This window comes from Epinephelus fuscoguttatus, linkage group LG14 (genome assembly GCF_011397635.1).
Source record: "Epinephelus fuscoguttatus linkage group LG14, E.fuscoguttatus.final_Chr_v1".
NCBI classification, from domain to species: Eukaryota; Metazoa; Chordata; class Actinopteri; order Perciformes; family Serranidae; genus Epinephelus; species Epinephelus fuscoguttatus.
Window position 1 is genome coordinate 5,121,944 of NC_064765.1, and position 19,816 is coordinate 5,141,759.

The 19,816-nt window shown below is 35.5% G+C and overlaps 1 protein-coding gene across 1 annotated transcript; it reads right to left on the reverse strand.

Annotated features, from left to right (window-relative positions):
* Positions 1-75: 75 nt before the first annotated feature.
* On the reverse strand, positions 76-19,803 carry LOC125901123 (kinectin-like). The gene is made up of 49 exons (XM_049596535.1): positions 19,377-19,803; positions 18,229-18,324; positions 17,779-17,862; positions 15,496-15,555; positions 15,229-15,306; positions 14,443-14,517; positions 14,292-14,360; positions 14,053-14,136; positions 13,719-13,802; positions 13,568-13,642; positions 13,349-13,411; positions 13,048-13,110; positions 12,773-12,835; positions 12,389-12,451; positions 12,069-12,131; positions 11,892-11,954; positions 11,746-11,808; positions 11,466-11,528; positions 11,178-11,240; positions 10,504-10,566; positions 10,346-10,408; positions 10,163-10,225; positions 10,016-10,078; positions 9,858-9,920; positions 9,675-9,737; positions 9,527-9,589; positions 9,116-9,178; positions 8,951-9,004; positions 8,804-8,866; positions 8,338-8,400; positions 8,164-8,226; positions 7,419-7,502; positions 7,302-7,334; positions 7,151-7,213; positions 5,428-5,481; positions 5,295-5,348; positions 4,984-5,046; positions 4,791-4,832; positions 4,630-4,692; positions 4,058-4,120; positions 3,909-3,971; positions 3,513-3,575; positions 3,334-3,396; positions 3,193-3,255; positions 2,760-2,822; positions 2,583-2,645; positions 2,438-2,500; positions 635-763; positions 76-366 (listed from the first exon to the last, which is right to left on the reverse strand). The coding sequence occupies exons 1-49, from the start codon at positions 19,801-19,803 to the stop codon at positions 86-88; spliced, it is 3,816 nt and encodes a 1,271-aa protein (XP_049452492.1). The 3' UTR covers positions 76-85.
* Positions 19,804-19,816: the final 13 nt, after the last annotated feature.

Genomic DNA, 19,816 nt, shown 5'->3' on the forward strand with positions numbered 1-19,816 from the left:
CCAGTCTCTAGTTTCCAGCCTGATACCTTAAAGGATAGTTTGCTGAGAGGACGTCTCCTCGTACCCTGATCCTGGGTCTGTCTTGTCAGAGGGGGAACAGCAGGAAGCCCGAGAACACGCTGAAGTTTCGGGAGTCGTCATAGAGCCGGTAGCTGGCCGGAAGACTGAGGCGGACCTTGTCACCCTGCTCCAGCTGCAGAGCCACGCCGTTGGACGTAGAGGCATAGCCGCCGTGGTCATTCAGGTCCAGGTTGAAGAGTATTGGCTGGTTGTTCCTGTACAGGTAGACTCCCATGTAACCCTTCAGGTAATCTGCAGCCGTGAAGCTGAAGAAGTAAAGTCCTCTGACAGGAGCTATGAACACGCCTGACAGACACAGATCAGGGTGATGTGAACCCACATACATATTTATTATGTTAATACAGAACACGAAGAATTCTCCACCAAAATTCATCATGTCATTATACAAACTAACTGCTGCTGCGTTTGAGGGCATCAGAGAATTAATAACTAAAAAACCTTGAGTTAATAATGATTCATTTGTTTATCAGAAAAACAGGAGGTTTTATTCATTATCATTTTTAACTTTAAACATGACAGTAAACCTGAGCGTTGTGTCAGGATCGTAGTTTACCTGCAGTCTGGTTGTAGGCTCGGCCAATGTTGGTGATGGTTTTGGAGAAGATAAGAGTCCTCTCCTCATTGAACGGTCCGACTGATCCTGAATCAGTCAGACCAGCTGAGAACGCCACCTTCAGGTCATCTGCAAGAAAAAAGTTTCACTTCAATGTTTTAATGTAATAAAAACACACTTCATAACGACAGTTACAGTTATAATAATCTTTTTTATGTATTAAGAGTCAAATATTTTACATCCTAAAGGAATTTTAAATATTTAACATTAACATTTTTCCCTCATTTTCTGTTAATAATTAAAAGTTTCACAGAATGTTATGATTTTCTTCACTTTAATGCACTAAATTAATCTATTAATTACCAGGGGCTATTAAAATGAAGATATTTGGGAACAAAAAATGATTCAGTGACATAGTAATTTAGAAGCTTCAACAATTTGGTCACTCTAAATTTGTTTCATTTCATCATTATGATTCATCCACCTGCCATACATGCATATAATGAATGTACTGCTTGTTTTAGTTATTTATCTTTGTCATTTTCCAACTTAAACCTAATATAAACAAGAAAAAATAGAAATAGTAATAACAGTGATAAAAATAATAACAATAGTGAATCATTCATCTCTGAAGCAGCAACAAACCAAAGCAAGTTAATCTGACCGTAAAGGTGTAGGCCAAAGCCTCAGCTCATTGCACCCACCCTTTTTACATTAAGAGTTTTGTACTTTTCACTTTAGATTTATTTATTTATTTAAAATGAAAGGAACAAGCAAAACACAATATATACTATATATCCTAATGCAAGGGTAGGCAACCTGATTTTCTGGAGTTGCGTGCAGCTCTTTAACCCTTCTCCTGTGGCTCTATGTGGCTTTGATTAAAAATTATATGTAAATGAATAACAACTATTTTTAACATTTTAATTTTCATTTATCATCATTGTAGACCAAAGGGAAACATTTTCCAGTTGTAAAAATGTGTAGCCTATACACTTAATAAAAAAATATTTTTAACATTTCTTTAACTTAATTGTGCATCATACAGCAACATCCTGGAGCTTTTTCCTAAATTTTGGTGAACAATAGCAGGGCTAGTTTTGAGTTTACCTAGCTAGGCTGGGAATTGATTACAAATCCAAAAAAGAAGAAGTCTCAGATGAAGAATTTAATAGTGCTTGGACAGATTTGTTTGCTTTCATAGACAACACTGCAATGCTTGAGTACCAAATAATCATAAGTGGCCCACTGGAGAGTAACAACTTTGTGGTAAAACATAAAAATGAACGCTCATTTAGAACTATTCGTAATGATGATAGGCTTTTTTTTTATTTATTTTTTTTTAATTAGTCCAAAATGGCTCTTTTGATATTAAAGGTTGCTGACCCCTCTCCTAAAGTCACAAACAAATATTCATATACACACACAGCCGTTAACCATTTTGTATTTGTGAATCATCTTATTTCTATTAATTTTTTTAAGTCTATCTATATTGTTTCTATTTTCTGAAATTCATCATGCTCAAACTGTTTCATAGTTTCACTCTTCATTTTTAATTTCTCTAAACTTACTGTTATATATTTTTATTACTTTAATTATTCTGGTTAAAACAAATACATGATTATTTCTTTAGTTATAAAAAAAAAAAAAAAAGTCCTGAGTCCAAACCTGAGTCTGTGTTTTTGAGTTGCTGCAGACGATCCGCAGTTTCATTAATTCTGAAGCTCAAAACTAAAAATCAGAAAACGAAGTGAAGACAAAAACTTTTTAAAAGAAAAATGCAGCTAGAGTCCTGAGTGTTACCTGTGCTTTCTGTCTTCAGATCTTCCAGCTGTTTCTCACTGACACTCAGTCTGACCTCCAACTCTAAAGAGGAAAGTTCAGGGTTCATGGTTTAATTAATCAATAGTAAATAATAAAAGTAACATTGAACAGTTAATGATGTTACCTGCACTGTGATTCTCCAGTTGTTCCAGCTGTGTCTCAGTGGATCTCAGTCTGACCTCCAGAGCTGATCAACAGTCAGATTTTATTTACTTAAATATTAACAGATTTAAAATCGTCAGTGAAGTCCAGATCAAAAACATACATATTAATAAAAGTATTAATAGAGATATAACTGTACCTGTACTGTTGTTGTGACTGTCTGTCAGTCTGGACTCCATCAAGGAAATTTGGACAGAGTGAACTGAAAACAAGAACGAAAGTTCTCTATGAAAATGTTACAGTAATATTATGCACTTTAATTAGTTTAATAAAGTAATTACTATTGTAAAACTCAATCATGATGGTTCACTACTTTAGTCAAAGGTTCAGCAGATTTTGTGAAGTACACTCATGTTCTTGGGTTCAACAAGAACCATCAGGATTCACTCATGTTTATAAAGGAGTTCCTCAGGGAACAATCAGGGATCCTCTACAGTTTCAGTCTGAAGATTCTCTACATGTTTTTTCTCTGAGCTAAAAACTTTGACTCTGCTTCAGACTCTATCACATTATGACAATTTCATGGTTGTTTATTTCTCCATATATAATTCCATTTGAACTCAAATTGTTACCTGTTTTTTCTGTCTTCAGATCCTCCAGCTGTTTCTCACTGACACTCAGTCTGACCTCCAACTCTAAAGAGAAACCAGTTCAGGTTTCATGGTTTAATTAATTAATCATTTAATGTAATATTGAAGAGTTGATGGTGTTACCTGCACTGTGACCCTTCAGTTGTTCCAGCCATGTCTCAGTGGATCTCAGTCTGACCTCCAGAGCTGATCAACAATCAGGTTTTATTCATTTATATATTAAGTCTGTATTTAAACTCCCCAGTAAAGTCCAGACCAAAAACATACATATTAATAAAAGTGTAATATAAATATAACTCTACCTGTAGTGTTGTTGTGACTGTCTGTCAGTCTGGACTCCATCAAGGAAAGTTGAACAGACTGAACTGAAAACATAAAATCAGCATAAACAAAAGTTATCTATGAAACTGTAACAATAATATTAAGCATTGTAATGAGTTTGATAATGTAATTAAAATTGTAAAAAAAAAAAAACCTCAATAATGGTGGATCATTTCTCAGGTCAAAGGCTCAGCAGGTTCTGTGACCAATGTTGGATCCTCCACAGTTACAGTCTGAGGATGCTCGATATATTTTTCCTCTGAGCTAAAAATTTTGACTCTGTTCTTGACTCTTTATCACATTATAATAATTTCATGGTTAGCTACCTTCTTTGTATATATTTTAGATTAATTCAGTTTAAACCCTAAAAGTGTTACCTGTGTTTTCTGTCTTCAGATCTTCCAGCTGTTTCTCACTGACACTTAGTCTGACCTCCAACTCTACAGAGGAAACAGTAAATATCTTAATCATTAATGACTAATTTAACACTTGTGTTAATTAAATAATAAAGTAAGTATTACTGTACCTGTAGTGTTGTTGTGGCTGTCTGTCAGTCTGGACTCCATCGAGGCAAGTTGAACGGACTGAACTGAAAACATAAAATAAATCAGACACTAACAGCTTATTGGGTTCTTAAACTTATACTAATTTTAACGTTCATGTTTACTAAGTTTAGTTTGATCACTGAATTAAACACAAAGTAGGTGTTACACATAAAGTATTTACTAAATATTTACAGCCACTAACTGCAGGTATATTGTGTGGCTAACTGACAAAGCTAACAGTAGCATGCTAATATCTGAGCTAATATCTTAGATTAAAAAGGTAATAGGCCTATGGTTCTTTATCAGACTGCTTGTAAATACATTTAGAAACAAATAATATACTTGAAATTACAAAAAAGTGCTAATAACATCAATTTCATTCGTTAGCTTGGCATAGCCCGATATTTCTCACTCATTCTAATCAGTATGAAAATAATGAACTCTAAAACACATTTCGAACTAGAATTACAGATAATCTTAATCCCACCAACATGAAGAATTTCTGTTTGTTAAAATGTGGAACACCTGATAATAAATGATGAAAGTAAATCACCTGAACTTTCAGTCTGTAACTTCATCATCAGGCGGTCAGCATCACTCAGTTGTCTCTCTAGATCTGAAAACAAGAAAACAAACCAAAGTAATGTTTAGCTGTTTGGTGTTAAACAGTTAAAATGTTGAAGTTGGGTTGCTCTTCTGTTTATGAATCTTCACCTTTAGTTTGAGTTCTCAAAGTTGATAGATCAAAGCTGTAAGCTGAAACAAATTTATATAACAGATTATAATATAACAAGCAAACACCTCATCAATAATAATTACATTTTTTATATCTGAGTTATATGTGTTTTTGATAATGTGTTCACTGATAATATAAATTTATACGTAGTAATAAGTAATAAATTCTGACCTGTAAAGTTACTCTGCAGCTCGTGGATCAAATCGTCTCTGACTCTCAGTTTGGTCTGTATATCTGCAGGATGAACGGAGGAAAGACAGTTTCTCTTTAAATATGACTAAACAACTGACCGATCATAAAATTAAATACTGATTGTTTTGTGAATCAATGACCTGTTTTAGATTAAAGTTTCTAAAAATAAAAAATGGCTGTCATAATTAATATTAGCAGCTATTTTACAGAAATTCCTAAAAAAAATAGACAAATTATCTATATCATGATAACAATAATAATAATGTAAAATGCTGGTAATTTTTTCTTACCTTCGATTTGTCTCTTCAGCTGGTTTTCAGTGGCATTCAGTCTGAACTGCAGCACTGACACACAGTCACATGAACAAAATGTCAGTACCTCTTCAACATCCGATTTAACCTGTTCGTCAGATCATGGACTCACCTGAGTCGAGGTTCTCAGCAGCTTCCAGTCTGGAGTTGATTTGTGTCAGCAGAGCTGCAGAAAGGAAACACTTAAGTAGCAGGTTTGCAGTCATGTGACTTTATGCAGTTGACCTCTGACCTGATCACTGGTCCTCGGAACATCTCTGATGAACAGGTTCAACCACACATTCGTCCCCTCACTCCAGATACGAATAATGTTATTACTAAGAACGTATATTTCATTTTTGACATTTAAAAAAAAAAAAAAAAGGAATATTTCAGACTTATCAGAAATATTGAAATATTGAAATGTGTGTTATGTGGATGTACAGATATTTGTACAGATATTTTCTGCTCTGGTGACAATTTACAACAGCTTCTGCAGGTGGTCACATCAGAATTGAATAAATTAAAGATGTGGTTTGACTCAAACAAATCATCATTAAATCTGAGCAAAGCCAAACTAATGCTGTTTATAAATTGAAAAATAAATACTCAAGTATTTATTAAGACAGACGATGTTATTATTGCAGGAGTATACGAAAACGAATTTCTTGGTGTGATTAAAGACCACAGAATCTGGCTGGAACCACATAGCATATGTAAGAGCAAAGTTGACAAGGAGTGTTACAGTTTTGGGCAAAGCCAGACACATATTGGACTACAAAGCATTATATACTCTGTACTGTTCTCTGATATTGCCAAATTTAAATTATTGTGTTGAGGTTTGAGGAAACAACTACAAAACCACCCTACAGCCATTATCCATACTGCAAAAAAGAGCCATACGAATTTTCACAATGTTAGATATCGGGAACACACTAATTACCTGTTGTTGTTTTTTTACAACTTAAGAAGTAGTTAAATTTGAAACAACGTTGTTTTTGCACCACTCTGAAAAGGATGTGTAGTATATCAGTTTGTGGGGTGATTTTGTGGAACGCACAGGTTGAAGAAATCAAACAAAGTAAAGATATCAGAGAGTTTAAAAACAGGTACAAAGACAGTGTCTTCACAAGGTACAGAAATGAGTAGAGGGAAGTTAAAGCACACTCAGGGTGCGACTGTAGTCAGTATTCCCAATACTGATTTTCAGATTTCTTTTTATACACCGGGTAATGTTGGTTATCAGGTGTAAAGATGTGTAGTGGTGTAAATGTTTGGTTGATTCACGGTGCGGAGCGTGTGTTTATGTAATAGTTTATAGTTTGGGATAATGGGTGGGGCTAGACAAGCAAGTTGCTTCTTCCTACTGCTTTTCGGACATGAACCATAATTTATGTTTCTCTTTGTAAGTCGGTTCATGATTTATTGTTTGTCTCTGTTTTGTAGAACTTTTCTTCTACAATATATATATATATTTTTTTTTAATGTTCGAAATAAATAAATCAAAATCAAATCAATTTACATTTTGATTTGGACAGTTTGTTACACTTCTGTTAAAGATCCATATTAGTTGTTTTTAAAAAGAAATCGCTGCTATAATTAGGTACAGTAACCAGCTGTCAAGAGGAAACTTTCAATTGCCTAAATTATGAACTTTACATTTAAAAGAAAAACATATAATAATAGAAACAGCATACAAAAAAATAATTGAATATAACTGTAAAACAATCATATATTAATAACACTATTGCTTTGAAGTCCCACTGGCATGCCCTGGAAACTGCAGTGTTCATTTACAGCTACTTTATCAGTCAGCTGATCAATTAATCAACAAGTCTCTACATTAGAGAGCTTACCTTTGTTCTGTGTCTTCAGCTCATTCACTGCAGCCTCAGTGACTCTCAGCTGGACCTGCAACTCTGACAGGAAAAACATCTCATGTGTTTCATATATATATAAATATGTATATATATGTATATAAATATTAAAATAAAGACATGACGTTACCTTCAGTGTTTCTCTCAGCTGCTGTCACTCTGTCTGAAACAGAAAACATCACATATTAAACTAAAACATCTGAAAAAACAAACAGCTGATTTATTTACATGATGTAACTGAGGTCACCTGTGTTTTCTGTCCTCAATCTGTCCACCTGACCCTCAGTGACATCCAGTCTCAGACTGACAGCTGACAGGTTGGCTGCATGGACTGAAATCAGTTTTTAACCGTTTATTAAATACATTTTACTTTAATAACCTGCTGATCATCAAACGTTTCTCTTAAATCCAAACAGAAACAGTTACTTTAAGGAGAGGAAGGTCTCAAACATCTCCATCAAAATCATTTATGGTGTTCCTCAGGGAACCTCCTCGGGTCCTCTGTAATTTTTATTAAGGCAGTCTGAGGGTGAAGGCTCGCCGTAAACGTCAAAATCATCATTTATAATCGGAGAGAAACCATCTGTACTACCTGCCTGTGAATTAATTGGTACTTTTATAAGTACTTTAGCTATTTCTTTACTTGCTAGCTGAATGATTATGCCTATTACAGACTGTGATATGAGTAAGTCTAATAAGTCAGAATGGAGCTTTAGACTTCCCAGTGTTCTCTTATCACAAGAGTGCTGACTTGTGACACTGGATTCCTGTCAAATGTAAGATTTAATTTTAAACCCTCAAACTGTCATATTGGGAGAACCTGACTGGGATCTTGTCAGGTGTTAAAAACATCAGGGAGTTGATGGTTTTATAATTAAATAATTACCAAACATGAGAAGAAGTAAGCAGGTAAATCAGTCAACTGAAGCTCAACAAAGCAAGGTGGTTATTTAATAAAACACAAACTTACATTGAAGAGTTGGTGATGTTACCTGCAGTGTGATCCTCCAGCTGTTTCAGCTGTGTCTCAGTGGATCTCAGTCTGACCTCCAGAGCTGATCAACATAACAGTTTTTATTTGGAGTTTTACTAAGATTCAACTCCTCAGTAAAGTCCAGATCAAACAGACAAATCTAAAAAAAAATATAAATATAATATAACTCTACCTGTAGTGTTGTTGTGGCTGTCTTTCAGTCTGGACTTCATTAAGGACAGCTGGACAGACTGAACTGAAAATACAGAATCAGCACAAACACATGTTTCTATAAAATGTTATAATAATATTTATTGTATTTACTTAAATAACGTAAATACTATTTAAATGTTTTTATTTCCATTTATTACTTGTCTCAGAGGATCAGTAGGGTCTGTGTAGAATCCTCATATATTTCGGTTCTACATGAACTATCAGGGTTCATTCATGTTTATAAAGGATTTCCTCAGGGAACAATGTTGGATCCTAAACAGTTTCAGTCTGAGGATGCTCTACGTGTTTTTTCTTTGAGTTAAAAAGCTTTAACTTTACTCCCAACTCGTTATCACTTCATAACAATTTCATGGATAGCTAATTCATTTATATATAATAATACATAAGTATTAATGTACAGTTAGTTTGAAATGTTTGAGTGTTACCTGTGTTTTCTGTCTTCAGATCTTCCAGTTGTTTCTCACTGTCGCTCAGTCTGACCTCCAGAGCTGAACAGGAAATTGTTCACGTTAAATTTTAAAGGTTAAATTTATTATCTCATAAAGGTAATGATGAAAAGATGATGATGCTACCTGCACTGTGATTCTCCAGCTGTGTCTCAGTGGATCTTAGTTTGACCTCCAAAGCTAATCAACAATCAGATTATATTCATTTATATAGTTAGTTAGTCTGGATTTAAAGTCTCCAGATCAGAAAGATGATTGTTGATTAAAAAATTAACATAAATGTTACCCTACCTGCAGTGTTGTTGTGGTTGTCTGTCAGTCTGGATTGGATCAAGGAAAGTTGGACAGACTGAGCTGAAAACACAATAAATGAGAAAAAAAAACAAACAAAAATCTACTGTAAAATATAAAAAAGAAAGTTTAATGATCTGTAATAGAAACAGATAAAGTATATAATTTCTATCAATGAAAATGTCATAAAGGTTCCTACAAGGACCATTAGGGTAATGACGGAGTTCCTCAGGGAACCTTACTGGATCCCCCAGTGTTTCAGTTTGAAAATTTACTGAATGTTTCTTTTTTTCTTTTCAGTTGTAAACTTTGACTCAACTCCAAACCCTTTGTCACCTTATATGAATTTATTTATGTATAATAATACATTAGTATTAATCTTCAGTTAGTTTTTCAAGTTCAGAGCTTTACCTCTGTCTTCTGTCTTCAGATATTCCAGTTGTTTCTCACTGTCGCCCAGTCTGACCTCCAGAGCTGAACAGGAAATCATTCACATTTGATTTCAAAGGTTTAATTAATGATATCACAAATAATAATAATGATGAAAAGATGATGTTACCTGCACTGTGATTCTCCAGCTGTTGCAGCTGTGTCTCGGTGGATCTCAGTCTGACCTCCAAAGCTGATCAAAAAACATTTTTACTTATTCATAAATTTACTGTGTCTGGATTGAACATCTTTAGTTAAGTCTAGATTAGATACATACATATTAATACAAACATTAACATAAACATAACTGTACCTGTAGTGTTGTTGTGACTGTCTGCCAGTCTGGACTTCATCAACGAAAGTTGAGCAGACTGAACTGAAAACACAAAATAAATCAGAAACAAACAACTTCTGACCTTTTGGACTTTTCTGTGTGTCACAGTGCCCCCTGGAGGCATTTCTATCATTTACCTGTGTCTTCTGTCTTCAGATATTCCAGTTGTTTCTCACTGTCGCCCAGTCTGACCTCCAGGGCTGAACAGGAAATCGTTCACATTTGATTTCAAAGGTTTAATTAATGATATCACAAAGGTAATGATGAAAAGATGATGATGTTACCTGCACTGTGATTCTCCAGCTGTTGCAGCTGTGTCTCGGTGGATCTCAGTCTGACCTCCAAAGCTGATCAAAAAACATTTTTATTTATTCATAAATTTACTGTGTCTGGATTGAACGTCTTTAGTTAACTCCAGATTAGAAACATACATATTAATAAAAACATTAACATAAACATAACTGTACCTGTAGTGTTGTTGTGACTGTCTGTCAGTCTGGACTTCATCAAGGAAAGTTGAGCAGACTGAACTGAAAACACAAACTAAATCAGAAACAAACAACTTCTGACCTTTTAGTCTTTTCTGTGTGTCACAGTGCCCCCTGGAGGCATTTCTATCATTTACCTGTGTTTTCTGTGTTCAGATTTCCCAGCTGTTTCTCACTAACACTCAGTCTGACCTCCAGCTCTAAAGAGAAACCAGTTCAGGGTTCATTCATGTTTATAAAGGAGTTCCCCGGGGAACCATGTTGGAACCTCCACAGTTTTAGTCTGAAAAATTACTAAAGGTTTCTGTTTGCAAATGTTTTTTTTTTTCATTATTGAGCTAAAGGCTTCAGCTCTGTTCCAAACTGTCTGTCACTTTATACAATTTCAGATGTACACTTAGTGTCTACTTTGTTGGGTGCATTTGTACAATTCATGTTAATCCAATACATCAGCTCTGTCACATATTCTACCTTTACAAAGTTTATAATATTCAGTTATGGTTAAAACTTCCCAAGATTTGTATACATTTACTTTTGGGATCATAGTTACTGATGGCGTTGAACTAAACTGTAAAGATGTACCCTATAAAGTTGCCACAAAGTGTAATGTACAGATCTATCATAAACGTTCCTACAAGAACCATCAAAATGACAAAGGAGTTCCTCAGGGAACCTTCGTGGATCCTTCACAGTTTTTGTTTGAAGAATCACTACAAGTACTGTCTGACTAAAAAAAGTGTACTTTTCACTATCTTTTTATTCAGATAAGATTTAATACCCACCATCTAGTTTTAAATATTCAGAGTGTTACCTGTGTTTTCTGTCTTCAGATCTTCCAGTTGTTTCTCACTGGCACTCAGTCTGACCTCCAACTCTAAAAAGAAAACAGTTCAGGATTCATTTATGTTCATAAAGGAGTGCCTCAGGGAACCATATTGGATCCTCCAGTTTTAGTCTAAAGAAAATCACTAAATGTTTTTCTTTTTAGCTAAAAACTGTTAATCTACACACAACTAGTTAGCACTTTATAATTATTTCATGGTTAGTTAATTCATTTATTTATATAATACATAAGTATTAAGTTAGTTCAGAGTGTTACCTGTGTTTTCTGTCTTCAGATCTTTCAGCTGTTTCTCACTGACATTGAGTCTAGCCTCCAACTCTAAAGACAAAACAGTTCAGGGTTAATGTGTTTGTAAAGGAGTTCCTCAGTTAACCATGTTGGATCCTCCTCAGTTTCAGTCTGAAAAAATTCCTAAATGTCTTTCTTATACTATTTAACACATTTACACGTTATATTAATTTCATGGTTAATTAATTTATATATAATAACACATTAGTATCAATGTACAGTTAGTTTTAAATGTTCAGAGTGTTACCTGTAATGTCTGTCTTCAGATCTTCCAGTTGTTTCTCACTGACGCTCAGTCTGACCTCAAGAGCTGAACAGGTAACCATTTTTGTTTAACTTAAAGGTTCAATTAATGATTAATTAAAGGTGATCACTAAGAACTGATTGTGTTACCTGCACTGTGATTCTCCAGTTGTTTTAGCTGTGTCTCAGTGGATTTTAGGCCGACCTCCAGAGCTGATCAAAAAACATTTTTATTTATTTATAAATTTACTGAGTCTGGATTTTAATTCTTCAGTAAAGTCCAGATCAGATACATACTAATAAATGTTAATATAAATGTAACTGTACCTGTACTGTTGTTGTGACTGGCTGTCAGTCTGGACTCCATCAGGGAAAGCTGAACAGAATGAGCTGAAAACACAAAATAAACCACAAACATACAACTGGGGACGTTTCTTTGTTTCACAGTGCACTGTAGTTGCACATGTAACAACATAAAGCAGAAGTAAAGGAAGTGGGCAGAGACACCTGTTGGTCAGTAATTCAATCCAATAGTTTTCTAAAAAATAGCCATATTAGTTACAGTCAGAAGAATCTTTACATGTGTCTCTTTAAGTCAAACAATTTAACAATATGCAAATCTTTTTACATCAGTTTCTATCATTTACCTGTGTTTTCTCTCTGCAGATCTTCCAGCTGTTTCTCATCGACACTCAGTTTGACCTCTAACTCTAAAGTGGAAACAATTCAGGGTTCATTCATGTTTATTTTTGTTTATTTATGTTCATTTTGGTTACAACATCCCAAGAGTTGTTAATTCAACTATACATACTTAGTGGTGCTGTTAAACTGGACTGAATGAAATTCTACAGATGTACACAATAAAGTGGCCACTGAGTGTGATTACAGTTTGAACATAAAGGTTCCCACAAGAAGTCTGAAGAATCACTACATGCACTGTTTGAACTAGAAAAAAAGTTTACTTTTCACTTTTTGTCATTTTGTTCAGTGTACATTTTAATACAAACAGTTTTAAATATTTAGAGTGTTACCTGTGTTTTCTGTCTTCAGATCCTCCAGCTGTTTCTCACTGACACTCAGTCTGACCTCAAACTCTAAAGAGAAAACAGTTCAGGGTTCATTTGGAGTTCCTCAGGGAACCATGCTGGGTCCTCCCACATTTTATATTTGAAAAATCACTAAATGTTCCTCTTTTTCTTTTTAGCTAAAAACTTTGACTCAACACCAAACTATTCAGTGCTTGATAATAATTTCAGGGTTAGTTAATTCTTAATTTACAGTTAGTTTTAAATGTTCAGAGTGTTACCCGTGTTTTCTGTCCTTAGATCTTCCAGCTGTTTTTCACTGACACCCAGCCTGACCGCCAGTTCTAAAGAGAAACCAGTTAAGGGTTCATTCATATTTATAAAGTTCCTCGGGGAACCATTTTGGATCCTCAAAAGTTTCTGTTTGAAAAATCACTAAATGTTTCTCCTTCCTTTTATTAGCTAAAAAAATGTATGCTCCAAATTCTTTATCACTTAATGATGATTTCATGGTAAGTTAATTTATTTCTGTTTAATGGTACATTAATTTCAATCCTGTTAGTGTTAATCCTTCACTGACACCTGTATTTTCTGTCTTCAGATCTTCCAGCTGTGTCTCATTGACACTCAGTCTGACCTCCAACTCTAAAGAGAAAACCGTAAGATATGAATCAGAAAGTTCTTTGAAGAGTTCAGTCTGATTATCATTATTGCCTTTTTCACGTTTGATAGTAATGTGTGATTCCTTCATGACTTCTAGACTGATGAACTGACTGGTGGATGAACAGATGGATGTAGTACCTGCGTTCATTTTGTCCAGCAGACTCTCAGTCGTGTTCAGTTTTCTCTGCAGCATCTTTAGTTTGTTGTTTTGATCTGAAACATAAAAATAAACTGCAGTAAAACATTTTCTTTGAGCCTCTCTGTTTACTTCAGTGTGTACTTCAGTTACCTTTCCTGTCAGTCTGTAGCTGCTGTATTTGACTCTCAGCAGAGTCAAGTCTGACCTGCAGCTGCTTCACTGTATCAGCCTGAACTGAATGGAGAAAATACAGGAAGTGACATCACCGATCTGAAGAATGGCCTACCTACTTTGGCCTATCTCCTTGTTGTTTGGGTAAAGTAAAAGACAAGCACTCAAAGTTCATGTTGCTGTATTCTTATCGACTTTTAATCATGTAGCTACAACATTAAAGACTTTTAATTTCTGTATGTTAACAAAGTGGCATAAATGAATGTAACTGAGTTTCTGTATTTACTGACAGGGGTGTGTTTGATTTGTTCACCTGTGGATTGTGTTTTCAGCTCATCCAGTCGATGTTCACCCACACTCAGTCTGTCAGTCAGAGCCGAAACATCTGCTGACTGAACTGAAATCATGTTCCATAATAACAGAGAATTAATCGAGACAAATTGACTAAACACTGAGTCACATAAGATAATATCTGAGCTGATGAATATCTAACAGACGCTTGGAGTACATCATGCGTTTTTTTATATATCATATGATAATAATTATAAATACATTTTTTTGTGTCTTGTGTCTTCAGCTCCTCCAGTTGTCTCTCTACAGACTTCAGTCCCCCTGTCTGATCTGAAAACGTGAAAAACATGCAAAATAATTATCTATTTCACTGACTTCAATGATCATGTGACCAAGGTGTCTTGTGACCCACCTGCAGATTTTCTCTTCAGCTCCTCCAGGTGAAGTTCGCTGCTGTTCAGTCTGCTGCTGATCTCTGATACCTGATCTGAAATTAATCAGTTCAGAAAATAAAAATTAACAAGTGATTTATTTAGAAAAATAGAATTTCAAATGGAACAGAAATTTTAGAAAATACAACATTTTAGGAAACACAAAAACATCTTCGGAAACTTATTTTAGGGAACATAACATAACATTTTATAAAATGTAACAACTTTCAAGAAATGTTAAAACATTTTGGGGAACACAAATCATTTTTTGGGAACACAACAACATTTTAGGGATCACAACACCATTTTAGGGAAGATTTGGCAAATTTTTCATGGGCACAACCCACATACTCAACTCTGCTGCTCATCCCACAAATGCATGTTCCTAATAAATGTGGCACCATTTAAAAGGAAAATAAACAGGCTTTCCGGCATAAGATTTATTGCCAAGAAGCATTGTTACAACAAAGAAATAATCTACCAAACACAAATTTCCTTACTTTTTGGGCTTAGTTTACAAATTGTGTAGAATATGAGTGGAATGGAGGTATTTATTTATTTATTCGTATTATAATTTTATTACTATTTTTTACTTATTTTATATATGAATCTGGTCCTTGAGTACACCTGAATTTCATTGTATGTTTGTACAATGACAATAAAGAAATCTGATCTCAAATCAGATCTGAGTCTGATTTCAGTTGACAAAGTTATATTAACTATATACCAACAATTACAATGAATGAATGAATAAATAAATGAATGACCTCGTATGAAACGGAGCTCATTTCTCTCAGCAGATGAGTTCAGTTTCTCCTCCAGAGAGTTCAGTCGACTCTGCAGAGCTGGAACACACACACATAAAAAATGATTATTCAATCACTGATTCATTTTCTGTAAGTTTGTATTTTTGGGCGCTAGAGCCTCTGTGGACATGACATCAGATTTGTATTCACCAAAATACAACATCATTCCAACCATGACATACTGAACGCTCCACTGATTACTGACTGATTATTGATTGATCAGTTCACCTTGTGTGTTCCTGCTCAGCTCCTCCAGCTCAGACACTTCAGATGAACTGTTGGAGAATGCTGGGAAATGAAGGGTTAAAAGTTTGTTTAACATTCAATCTTTTAAACACACTCAGTGTTTATTTGTAAGTCATGTAATTTGTATTAACATGTGATGGTATTTAATGATGTAACATTTGTCTGATTGGTGTAGTTCAGCACTTAAATCAAAAGCTTTCCTCTAAACTGAGATTTAAAATTCTTTAATCAGAACTATGTTCCCCACATGGTCACAGGAAAATAAACACGCATGGTTTATAACACACTATAATGAAGCTGTGAGCAGATATAAAGACATGTTTAACTTAGGGATGCATGATGTTAGATTTTTTGCCGATATCCGATGTAACAACTCATTTGACCGATAACTGGTATCAATATATCCACTTTTTTTCCCTTACCTAATCTGATCATCAAGTCTATTCCGTTGTTAAATTAACATCATACTATACATACAGTACATACTCTTATCGTGATGGCCCACCAGCAGATGGAGACATGAAATACAATACTTTTCAGTTATGTAATATTCATTCATTTTACAAAATAAGAGAAAGCATGTTGGACGATACCGATGACATGCTGATATCATCCTGCATCCCTAGTTTAAGTGTTTATTAATGATGATATGTGCCATAACTTCATTAAATCTGTTTGCAGCTACATTACACTCTGTCATAAACCAGTTATTACATCTTCATAGATTTTATATTTTACCTGATCAATAAAAGGATTAACAGAGAAATGAATCTGACCTGATGTTTGCCTCATCAGCTCCTCCATCACACTCTCAGTGTTACACAGTCTGACTGCCAGCGCTAAAAAACACAGAGACTATGTGTTTGTTTTACCTCCTCACCGTCACTACAACTGTCAATGAGCCCATTAACAAGACATCTGAGTGGCCAGGGTTTATCTTGTGTGTCGGACGTAACACGCTCTGCAATAAAACCCTTTTAAACTTGCTGTAAAAGTAAATGTAACGTGTCTGTTATATAGTGCTTCAAACGCAATTTTTTTTCCGTCTTTTTCCTTTTCATTTTTTAAATTTTATTATTGTTGCTGTTTGTGTTCCTATTAATTTATTTTTGTATACGTGTGTGTGTGTGTGTGTGTGTGTGTGTGTGTGTGTGTGTGCTATAATTCTTTAATTATTTTAACACAGCTTATCACCATGTATGTACATATTTTAAAGAAATTGCAGGGTGTTTGTAAACATTCGTATTGTACCGTTAAACTTCAATTAAAAGCCTAGTTCCACTTTAACCCCCAGTCTCTTTTACTAGCCCAGTGTAGCTACGCATTTTGACAGATAAAGGCCTGTCTCAAATAGAAGCCTGGTCTGGTTGCCAAGCAGTTCATTTTTATAGAAGTTCTTTGGATGTATAAAACCATGTTGTTCAACTACCCACCTCAGCTAACATTAGTTAGCTGTTGAGATCATACATACAAATATAAATGTTTAAACTTTTGTCAATATGGAGATGCTACATATTGTTAGCTTATCTAATTTCATTTTACTGAAACCATGAGCACCAGAGAAGACTGTTAGTCATTTAGATTCACCAGCATGACGGAAAAGTTTGGTGACTCCCTTCGTCTGAAGTTGTCATAAAGTTAGATTAGGTGTCTTTTCCTCAATTACCTGCTAAGTTATTTATATTTCTTTAGTCTGTACGGATCCACTGATCAAAAGAATCAAAAGAGTTCTTCATAAATATTAATCCAAGTTATGAGTATTGTTTTAACAGGATAAAGTCGTGTTATCCTCGGGTGCGTTGAAACAAATGCCGTAACATCGCTCATTACTGATATTCGAAGCTTAAGTTTTATACCAGTAATATTCATACAGGTTTAGATCAACAATATGATTGTATTTCAAATCTTTGCTGAACAAAAGTTTTGTGTGAAAGGCATTAAAGGCCTGTTGAGTTCAGTATTTTTAGCAAATAATGGCCCGGGCTACTATTTGAAAAAAGTTAATAACTGTGAACTGCTTCAGTCTTTAACTTTGTGAGTTGGACTCAAACTGAAATGTTGAGATAGACAGAAGTTCTGTGTAAACGTTTTCACTCCTGTCATCATATCATCCGATGCTGACCGACATTTTAACATTGACCTGTAATCATCACTACAAGCCACAGGGGGCGCTACTGAGCACCAGTCACATACTCTCTCTTTTACGTCAGTATCAGCTCACAGACTCTGATAAAGACAGTTAAATCTGATGACGGTGATGATGACCTGCACTCTTCCTCCTCAGCTGCTCCACCGTGCTCTCAGTCGCCCTCAGTCTTGTCTGCAGGAACGGTAGCTCCGCTGCCAGAACTGTGAAGACAATGGCAATGAGTTACCATGGCAACCAGAAACACACACCAGTGTCCATACACTTTGGTATGGACTCATAATTACAGGATCACCTGACAGGTGACAAGCATCTGATGTTTTGGTGTCAAAGTTAAGCGCTGAAAGCAGCTGAAGTGTTGGTGAACATCAGAGACATGACAGCAAGGAAATATTAGTGAGAACTGAAAGCAGCTGAACTGTCACTTGGAGTTTAAGTATTTGGCTGCAGCTGAAGTGTGTGGACTGTAAACAGCTGAAGCGCAAGTTGAATATGTAAACAGTTACAAAAATCCCAGGTGAGGTAGTTAAGGTTCGAGCTGAAGAGCAGAAATCAGTTTTCTGTCTCACCTGTGTTCTTCTTCTGCAGTTCGTCCAATGAGCTCTCGCTTTTGTTCAGTCTGAACTGAAGCGTCGACACTGCAGATGAAAGCTCAGCGGCTCGAACTGAAAAACAAAACACAACAAAAAAAACATGACGACTGACATGTCTCAACAGCTGGAGGATGGACTGTGATGACGTTGGTGAATCTCTCATATTTCATCTAACGCCATCATCAGGTCAACATTTAATGTGTCTGATACTTATTCAACCAAACACCAGCAGAACTAGTGAAACTCACGTCAGCCTCAGCTGGACTCTGTGTTTACTAACGCTTAACTCATGTTAGCACGAGATCACGCTGAACTAAGACGGTTAACAAGGTCAACATTACACCTGCTACACATCAACATGTTTGTGTCATCATTTAGAAAACACAAACGGATTTTAATTAACAGCAACATTTCAGGAAACACAATTTTTAGGTAATGCCACAACATTTTAGAAATTTTAGGAAACAAACACTATATGAAATGTTAAAACACTTTAGAGAACGCAAAAAAAATTTAGGGAACGCAGCTACATTTCAGGAAATGGGACCACAACATTTTAAGGAATGCACACATTCTTGGGAAACAACATTTTAGGAAATGCCACAACTTTTAGGAAATGTTACAACATTTTAGGGAACGGAAAGTAACAAAATCTTTAGGGAATGCAAAAAACCTTTTAGGGAACACATGGACATGTTAGAAATTGCAACAGCATTTTAGGAAATGCAACAACTTTAGGAAATATTGAAACATTTTGGGGAAAGCAACAAAAATTTAGGGAACGCAACAACATTTTAAGGAATGCAACAACATTTTAGGAAACTCAAAAGTATTGTAAAAAATGTACTTTAGGGAACACAACAATGTTTTAGGAAATTGAACAACCTTTAGGAAATGTAACAGCATTTTAGCGAACGGAAACGCAATAAAATTTTGGGGAAAAAAGCAAGCATTATTTTTAGGAAATTCAACAAAATTTTAAGGAACACAACACTGAGGAAATATTGAAACATTCTGGGGAACACAACAAAAATTTAGGGAACGCCAAAACAGTTTAGAAAATGCAACATTTTTTGTGAACATTTCCCTTTAGTTTTTAACATATGTCCCCCTCCATCACCTACCTTTGCTTTGCTCCTCCAGCTCCTCAACCTTCCTCCTCAGGTCTGAGTTCTGCTCCATCAGCAGCTTCCTGTCAGTCTCTGCCCTCCTCAGCTCCTCCCCCTGATGGACCGCTGTCTCCTCCAGTTCGTCCAGACTGTGTTTCTGCTGCTCAGCCTCCACCTCCCCGTCTCTCAGCCGACTCTCCATGCTCCGCAGGGCCTGACGCTGCTCCACCTCCACTGCTTTCAGGCTCAGGACTAGCTCCTTCAAACCCCGCAGCTCGTCCCAGAGGACGGGAAGCTCTGGTGGGACGTCAGCCCTTGTCCTAAAATCCTCACCCCCCATCCTGACATCATCCTCCTGGGGGACAGAAACAACCAACTGTCCCTTAATAACGACTGGGGACAAACAGAAGAACAGCAGCAGAAACAGACCAGCCGACTTCATCCTGAAACCAAAA